Here is a 7,929-nt window from a genome sequence, read left to right as displayed (position 1 = left end):
CAGCAGGAGGCTCTCCCCACAAGGACTTTGTCCCTCTTTCTGAGGATAAGTCCTTACTTTACTTCCAGGGCTGTACCTGTTCCTGCCTAGATGGGAGCAGGAAACTGCAGCCGGGCCACAAGTGCCAACCCAGCAGAACCTGCTGGCAGAGCAATACCTGCCAGCCCCTCTCAGCCGGGGCGCTGGCGGCAGGTATGCAACCGCTTCTTGGCACCGCTGTGGTGATGATGCACGTTACGTTTCTTGTGGTTTGGGCGTTGGTTGCTTTTCAAACTACAGACTCCCTCATGAAAATCTCTAAAATGTGTATTTAATTGCCCAGCAAAGGTTCCTCCAGAGTTGCTCTCATCTGTGAGGTAAATGTATGCTGGGCGATTCAGCAGGTGTTTCTTAATGGATTAGGGATTACCTTTTACAGCTGCATTTAATATTCCTGCTCTTTGGACTTATTTTACTGATCTTGACCAGCTTCACTGTAAAATGAGAGTTCGGTATTTGCTTTGTATTTCTAAAAGTGGATGTTGTTCCACTAGCAAGCAGAGTCAGATAGTTTAGCCAATAGCCCAGCCCTTGGCTGTTAGATGGGAAATGTACTCTAAAATATACTTACGACGTTGTTTTTCAGTAGCAAAGTCCCTGCAGTAGCTAATTTTTTAGTGTTAAATACTTTTGCCCCTGTGAATTTAAAACACTACCAAAACTACCTAGATGTAGATGTTGTCTGATTGCTTACGGATTTTTGTGTGTGTGTGTGTTAATACTAACTGATTTTGATTTATCTCAGCACCAACATGTAACTCTCGATATAGAGACTATCTGATGTTTTGGGGGAGGGTAATGTATTACAACCTTGAAACGGGTGTTCCAGGGTTGTGCCTAGAGCAAATGCTTATGATGGGTTATAAATCCCTGAAAGAGAAGGAGTAAACACCCAACCATAATCCTCCAGCGAGCGGTGCTGCTGTATTAAATGCACACCTCCAAATGTGCTTTTTGGAAACTCTGCTGATTTTTGTATTTTGAAGCATGAATTAGTTGAAGCTGCAAGCAAACCCAGCTCTGGTAAAGACCACCAGCTTTAAGAGGATTGGGAGAGGTGGTTTCCTAGCTGTTCTCTAACAAGGATTTTCTCTCTTTTGGAGGCCTGGTTTCCTAATTTTTGCCCACCTTTGTGTCATCACTGTAGATCACCACACGTGTTCTCCATTGGCCAGTCCAATGTCACCTCATTCTCTATCCTCCAACCCATCTTCGAGGGACTCCTCACCCAGCCGCGACTTTTCTCCTGCTATCGCAAACCTGAAACCACCAATCATCATCCATCGGGCTGGAAAGAAATACGGTTTCACTCTCCGTGCCATTCGCGTCTATATGGGTGACAGTGATATCTACACTGTGCATCACATGGTCTGGGTATGTCTCTGCTTTTCTAAAAAGAGTACCCTTGGGGCCAGAAATGCATTTAGCCAGGGTTGTGGGATTTAGCTTTGTAAATTGTATTTTAGCACCCTCTTTTCTCTCTCCTTATTCAGATGCAAAGTTTTCTTTCTGGGGTGGGGGGAACCCTTTTAAAATAAATAAATAAATACCAGCACTTTGGGTTTTACCTGTAGCAATTTTCAAGCCCATCAAAGAACCACAGCAGCCTTTCTTTCCTTCTTTCTTCCTTGGTTACATGAATCCACCTTCTTTCACCTGTAGCACATACTTTAAAGCATGTTTCCTTGTACATACCCTCTTTGTCTTTATTGGGGGTTGTTGCATGAGGGCCAGTTGTAGCTAATTTATTCAGACCTGTGTTAGCGATTATAGCCTGCTTCTGATCAGTTCAGTCTGCTGGGGTTTTCCAGACAGTCAGTTGGAATTGATTACAAGACTTAAAGCATCACTGCTGCTATGCTGATTGCCTAGGGATTTAGCTCCTGGCTTAGTTGTGTGCTGTGCTAAAAGGTCTGGTTTCCATGGCTGTATCTTTTCCTTCCTATTACTTCTGGTACTTGATCTCTGTGTTTCTTTTTTGTTAACATATATGACTTCCAGGAATGATCCATTCCCCAAAGTAGTATTTTTTGAGTTGTGTAGTTAGGGTCAGGGTAAAGATGGTTCATTCTTTTCCTTGTATCTCTGAGTTCATTAGACAATGTGGACTTCATATGCTTTGGTCATTATTTAACACTTATTCTTAGCTAGAAAAATAATCTGAAGCTGCATTTTTCCCTTGCTCCTCTCTGCTTTCCTTGAAAAATGCTGAGTTTACCAAGATATTGATACGTAGTCTTTTCTGGCTAGAGGGAGAGTTGCAGTATTCTCAAGCATATCTGCCTCCTCACTGTAAAGAGGGCTTGCCTTTCTGAACAGTAATGGGGAAAGGCAGTGTGTTCGTGGGGGAAAAGATCTGATGTTGGATAGGTCAATAATGTGTGGAAAGTGGAAAAAGAAACTCTGTTTGGGATTAGGTGCAATATGGGCACACTAAACACATGGCACAGAGCCTTAAGTGTTCAAGAAACGTGTGGATGTGGCGCTTCAGGACATGGTCTAGTGGACATGGTGGCGCTGGATTAATGGTTGGACTTGATGATCTTGAAGGTCCTTTCCAACCTAGTGTTTCTGTGATTCTGTGATTCTTATTTAAAAGTCTGCTGGCTACCTTGGGTTCCAGCATGTACATGGAAGGATGCTGGATTTGGGATGGCAAAGAAATTGAAAAAGATTGAATGCTTGTCTGGAACTCTAGAGTATCTAGTTAACATTCCTGAGTGCTGAAAATTTTTGGAAGCGTGTTAAGCCTTTTGCTTTGGGAGGAGCTGGTCTCTTGATCAGCTTAACTATCCTGGCTGGCTGCCTTGGACTGGGAGAAGACTGGCAGGATGCTGGGGGAGGAGTGGAAGAGTGCAGATTTTTGTGCTGTGCCAGTCAGTGGTCTCTTTCACCTGTCTTTGAAGCAGCTGATGCTGGCTGCAGCAAGGGAAGAAATGGATGGGCTTTGAGTCTGATCTGGCCAGTGATCTTGTACATTCCTCTTCTCAAATCAGTCATCCCTTTCTCGTTGCCAGCACGTGGAGGAAGGTGGTCCAGCGAACGAAGCAGGTCTGCGTGAAGGGGATTTGATAACCCATGTCAACGGGGAGCCAGTCCATGGACTGGTGCACACAGAAGTGGTGGAGCTGATTCTGAAGGTAGGTACTCAGCACTGTTACATTTTGGAAAATATGAGCCAACTTGTTTAAAACACCATAGGTATCTAACTGGCATTGTCTGAAATACAAGTATGTTCACAGCACCTGGCCCTTGTTTTGCAAAAACTCATTGCTGCAGCTTGATCCCTTAATCTCCAAAATTTCTGCATGTAATTTAAGCTGAATTCAGATATTTTGTGTGAGAAATAAGGACCTGTCAGATACATTTTTGTCAGCAGTAGAGACAAAGGTTAATAAGGTTTAAGTATACCTTTACTCAAACATCACTTTAAGAAATAAATACCTTAAAAATTTTCCAAATTGCTTTTATTTTTTGCCTTTAGACCGCGCTAATGTTCTTAGCTCTTAATACTGCTTTCTCAAGGATTATTCCTAGTGGTATTTAAAAACAGCTTTGCAATGGTTGGTGTTAAAATTATCCAGTTAAATGACTTGCTTTTTGATACATCCTCTGAGCTGAATCCATTTATGGAAATAAAACACAAAGTTTTAGGTTATTCCAAGAGGCAGAAGTCTTTGGGATTGCAAATAGAGGAGCAATCAGGATCTTTTTTTTTTTAAAGATGAGTGAGACAAGCCATGCTCTGTGTTGCAGATTCATCATGATAGATGCCTGATATGCTCGCATCTGCCATCAGTCAGAGCACTGGAAATAGGATTGGTGACAGAATATCGCTTTGTTCAAGTTTCCAAGTATTACAAGTATTAAATTGAGGCAGTTGGGATCTTAATGGGAGAGGTCAGATGCTGTGTTCTATCTGCTCTGGGAAGCTTTACCTGCCAGCTGGAGTCTGAGCTAATCATTTGTGAAAGACTGACTAAAGAGGGCTCTCTCAGCAATTCCTTAATAAATGGTGGGTGGAAATGCAAAGAGGGAAATGGAGTTTGACAAAGGATTACAAAATGGCAGGCAGCAATAAACTAGCAGCCTACCTGCTTAGCCTGCAGATCTGCTTCAAAGAGCCATGTTTTAAGCAGTGTCTCTGTGTCTTGTTTCTGACAGAGTGGAAATAAAGTGTCCATCTCCACCACGCCATTTGAGAACACATCCATCAAAGTTGGTCCAGCTCGAAAAGCCAGCTACAAATCCAAGATGGCTCGTAGGAACAAGAAGAGCAAAACTAAGGATGGTCAGGAAAGGTTCGTTTTGATGTTTCTCTGTGAAAATTAAATGGTAATCAAGATAATATTAGAGATCTTGTCAAATCAATTTGCAGATAATGTATATTAGCAGGTACGTCCTTTCGTTCTTCTTTTCTTTTTGTTTTCTTTTTCTCTTTAACTGTGCCATAAAATTATCTGAAATATTCCAATAAAGGTAAGTAAATCATTTGGGCTTGTAAACAACTTTTGAATGCTCTTCCACAGTAAGAAGAAGAGTTCTTTGTTGAGGAAGATCACTAAGCAAGCATCACTACTTCACACCAGCCGGAGTTTATCTTCACTAAACCGATCTCTTTCTTCTGGAGAAAGTGTGCCTGGCTCTCCAACTCACAACCTGTCTCCTCGGTCACCAACGCAGAGTTACAGATCCACTCCTGAGTCTGTACACTCAGGTACAAAAAGAAACAAAACAAAACAAACCCCAAGATCCACACAAACAGAAAAAAACTTGGAGAGGATTTTTGCTTATTGATTAATTTTTGAAGTACAATACACAGCAGCTGGTAGTAGGTCTGTTTGTGAAGTAAAATGACAGCTCTGATGTCGATTACCTTAAGGATGGATGTATTCTCATTCATTGATTCATTTAAAAATGAGGATCCATACATCATTTGCTGTAGTACAGCATCCATTCACTTTGATGCAAATGTGTATTGTAAGTTGCAATGTTTTTGTTGCAGTTTGACACATTTTCTATATTAGTTCAGAGAAAAGGAATCAAAACAGTGTGGCAAAGTCATATTTGAAAATTGAATCAGCTGATGGAATAAGAGATTTGCATCTTGAGAACAGCAGTGAAACACATGGTTTATCTGCTTGGGGTTTTTGGGGTTTTTTTGTTGTTGTTTGTTGGGGTTTTTTTAAGAAAAAACATTCTGCTAGCAGAGTGTTTCTTACTATATTCTCATGTTGTGTGACAATGATGTGAATTTTCCATCAGAAGCCATGCAATATTACCTTGTAGTATTGCTGCAGTGCTTTGTGGTAACATGGCATTTTGTCTTGACTGTGCGTGTCTTATTTTCAATAACTTGTTTTAATGGCCAAATATATATTAATCATCTTAGTCTTTTTTTTTTTGTCTTTCCCACCCCCGCCCCCCCTTTAAGTTGGTGGCAATTCTTCCCAGAGCAGCTCTCCTAGTTCCAGTGTTCCCAATTCTCCAGCCAGCTCTGGACACATCCGACCCAGCTCTCTGCATGGACTAGCACCAAAGCTTCAAAGGCAGTACAGATCTCCAAGGCGTAAATCTGCTGGAAACATCCCTCTGTCACCACTAGCTCACACTCCGTCACCAACCCCACAGTCCACATCACCGCAGCGCTCCCCATCTCCTTTACCAGGACACTCAGTTGGCAGCTCCAGTATTATTCAGTCTTTTCCAGTAAAACTACACTCCTCTCCACCACTGGTGAGACAAATTTCTCGCCCCAAAAGTGCTGAGCCCCCTCGGTCTCCTTTGCTAAAAAGAGTGCAGTCGGCCGAGAAACTGGCTGCCTCGCTGTCCTCTTCTGAGAAGAAGCTGGCTTCCTCACGTAAGCATAGCTTGGATATCTCTCACTCTGAATTTAAAAAGGAGATGCTACAGAGGGATCCTAGTCTCCAGAGCTTACAAGAATCTGCGAATGAATCAACAGGAGGCAAACTGGGGCTGGCGGAAAAAGGGATGTTGCAGAAGCCAGGTTCACGGAAGTTGGGTGCTATTCGACAGGACAGGGTGGAGAGGAGGGAGTCTCTGCAAAAGCAAGAGGCCATCAGAGAAGTAGATTCTTCTGAAGATGAAACAGATGATGGTTCAGAAGATAGTCAGGATGGGCGAAGACTGGACAAGCCCCCTGACAGTGGAGACCAAGGCTCAGATTCTTTTAATGAGGATAATAAGTTTTCATCTAAATTGGAAAGCAAGGATAGTATTGAAGATGATGCCTTCCTACCTGAAGATCCAAAAGGTACAGAAGATTTGCAGAAGGGAAATAATCAACAAGCCAAGCCTGTTTCAGAGCCACTGCAAGTCAGTGTGCACCCTTCCCCATCAGAGGTTCTACCAAGAACTTCTCCAGAAAAATTAGCTACTTCAGAAAAGCCATTCCTGAAATCAGAAACAACTGTGAAGGAACATAAATTGCCAGAAAACAAAACTTTTGAGTGTTTTGGTCCAAAAGACAAGTCTTCTGAAGTAATCAAAGACCTAGGGAGAACTGCAAGTACTCAAAAAACAATACATCGCACAGAACATATACAGTGCCCGTCTGTCAAACTCCTGGAACTTGAAGAAGGTGAATCTTCAGGGGCCTCATGTGGTAAGCTCGACCTGAAAGACCCTCTGCTAACAGAAAGCAGTCAGAAAAAACAGGATTCCAAACCTCTGCTGGCACTTTCTTCGTGGTGCATGGCAAACATGAGCACTCCTCTCTCGGTAAGCCCTGCAGATCGCAGTGGGAAGGATCTCAAGGAGACGCTTCAGCCTGCAGAACAGCACAGCACCTCATTTCTGTCTCCTGGAAGTGCAAGTGAAATGTCCCCAAAAAGTCCTGGAACTGCAAAACAACCCAGCTCATCCCAGGCAGAGAGTGCTTCCTCCGCCAGCAAAACGAGCCCAGCAGGTCCTGTATCCTCCACGCTCCTCGTCCCCGGTGCTATCGAAAGAGCTCTCTCCATGTCTCAGTTAGTGCCGCTAGCTCAGAGCATGCTAGGCCCTTTGAAGCTGAGTATGTCTGGTTCTGGAGAGGCGGAAAAGAGAAAGGATTTCCCCCATTTAGGTGCCTCCTGTATAGAAGAGAGAGATTTGAAACAAAAAAGGCAGGAAGCTTCACAAGCAGGAGCATGTCAAGAGAAAGCCAAACTATCTAGCACAGACGGTCTGACCACAAGGAGCAGATCCTGCACAGAGTCGTTAAACTCAGCAAAGCCCTGGGAGGCAGCGTGTCCCATGGTGGCAAAAAAGGAGGCAACTTTTTGCAGTGCTAAAGCGTCTGAAGTGTTGGGGGGTAGCTGCAAAACCACTCCATCGAAAGAGCTGTCCCATGCTCTTGGACAAGCACCCCTGAGAGCCTCTCCCCTGCCAGATGGCAGCACGAGGCCCTGTAAAGAAGGGACTCCGGTGCAAGCAAAAAGCAGAGAGGTTGGAAATCAGTTAAAAATACAAGACTTTCCTCTGTCACATGATGGTGCTGCAAAGAAAACATAGCAGCATCCCTGGTACACGTGGACTGGAGCATTCTACATTCGAAATAGAGACTGCATGTTTAAATTTTGTAATATACACTAATATAAAATAGAACTTGTGTACATCTATTTTTGGGAGGGTTTTTTTCATACTGTTTTTTGTGTTTTTTCATCCTTGCTATTCTATTTTTGTACACAGTAATGCTTGCTGTTTGAGGTCTCTTTAGAACAGGGTATCTTTAAAGCAGGGCTTAAGAAACAGATTGTTGATTTTTTTCCCTTCCAGACCTTTTATTTTGCCTGAGTTTAGGGCCTGTTGTTCTCTTCCCTCTAATCCTGCATTTATTTGAGATCCCAAGAATTCTGAGTACAAAAAAGGCAGCTTACTTTTAAATGTCTG

The 7,929-nt window shown here is 43.0% G+C and overlaps 1 protein-coding gene across 1 annotated transcript in view; it reads left to right on the top strand.

The window, feature by feature from the left end:
* Positions 1–7,551, top strand: part of LOC104618457 (microtubule-associated serine/threonine-protein kinase 2-like) — a 103,087-nt gene extending 95,536 nt beyond the window's left edge. The window contains exons 25-29 of the mRNA XM_010284054.1: positions 1,187–1,413; positions 3,057–3,179; positions 4,204–4,340; positions 4,569–4,756; positions 5,474–7,551. Of these exons, the coding sequence (XP_010282356.1) occupies positions 1,187–1,413; positions 3,057–3,179; positions 4,204–4,340; positions 4,569–4,756; positions 5,474–7,551 (2,753 nt within the window). The remainder of the gene's footprint in view (positions 1–1,186; positions 1,414–3,056; positions 3,180–4,203; positions 4,341–4,568; positions 4,757–5,473) is intronic.
* Positions 7,552–7,929: the final 378 nt, after the last annotated feature.

The sequence above is a fragment of the Phaethon lepturus genome, unplaced genomic scaffold (assembly GCF_000687285.1).
Source record: "Phaethon lepturus isolate BGI_N335 unplaced genomic scaffold, ASM68728v1 scaffold13243, whole genome shotgun sequence".
NCBI classification, from domain to species: Eukaryota; Metazoa; Chordata; class Aves; order Phaethontiformes; family Phaethontidae; genus Phaethon; species Phaethon lepturus.
This window is presented reverse-complemented; position numbering and strand designations above follow the sequence as displayed.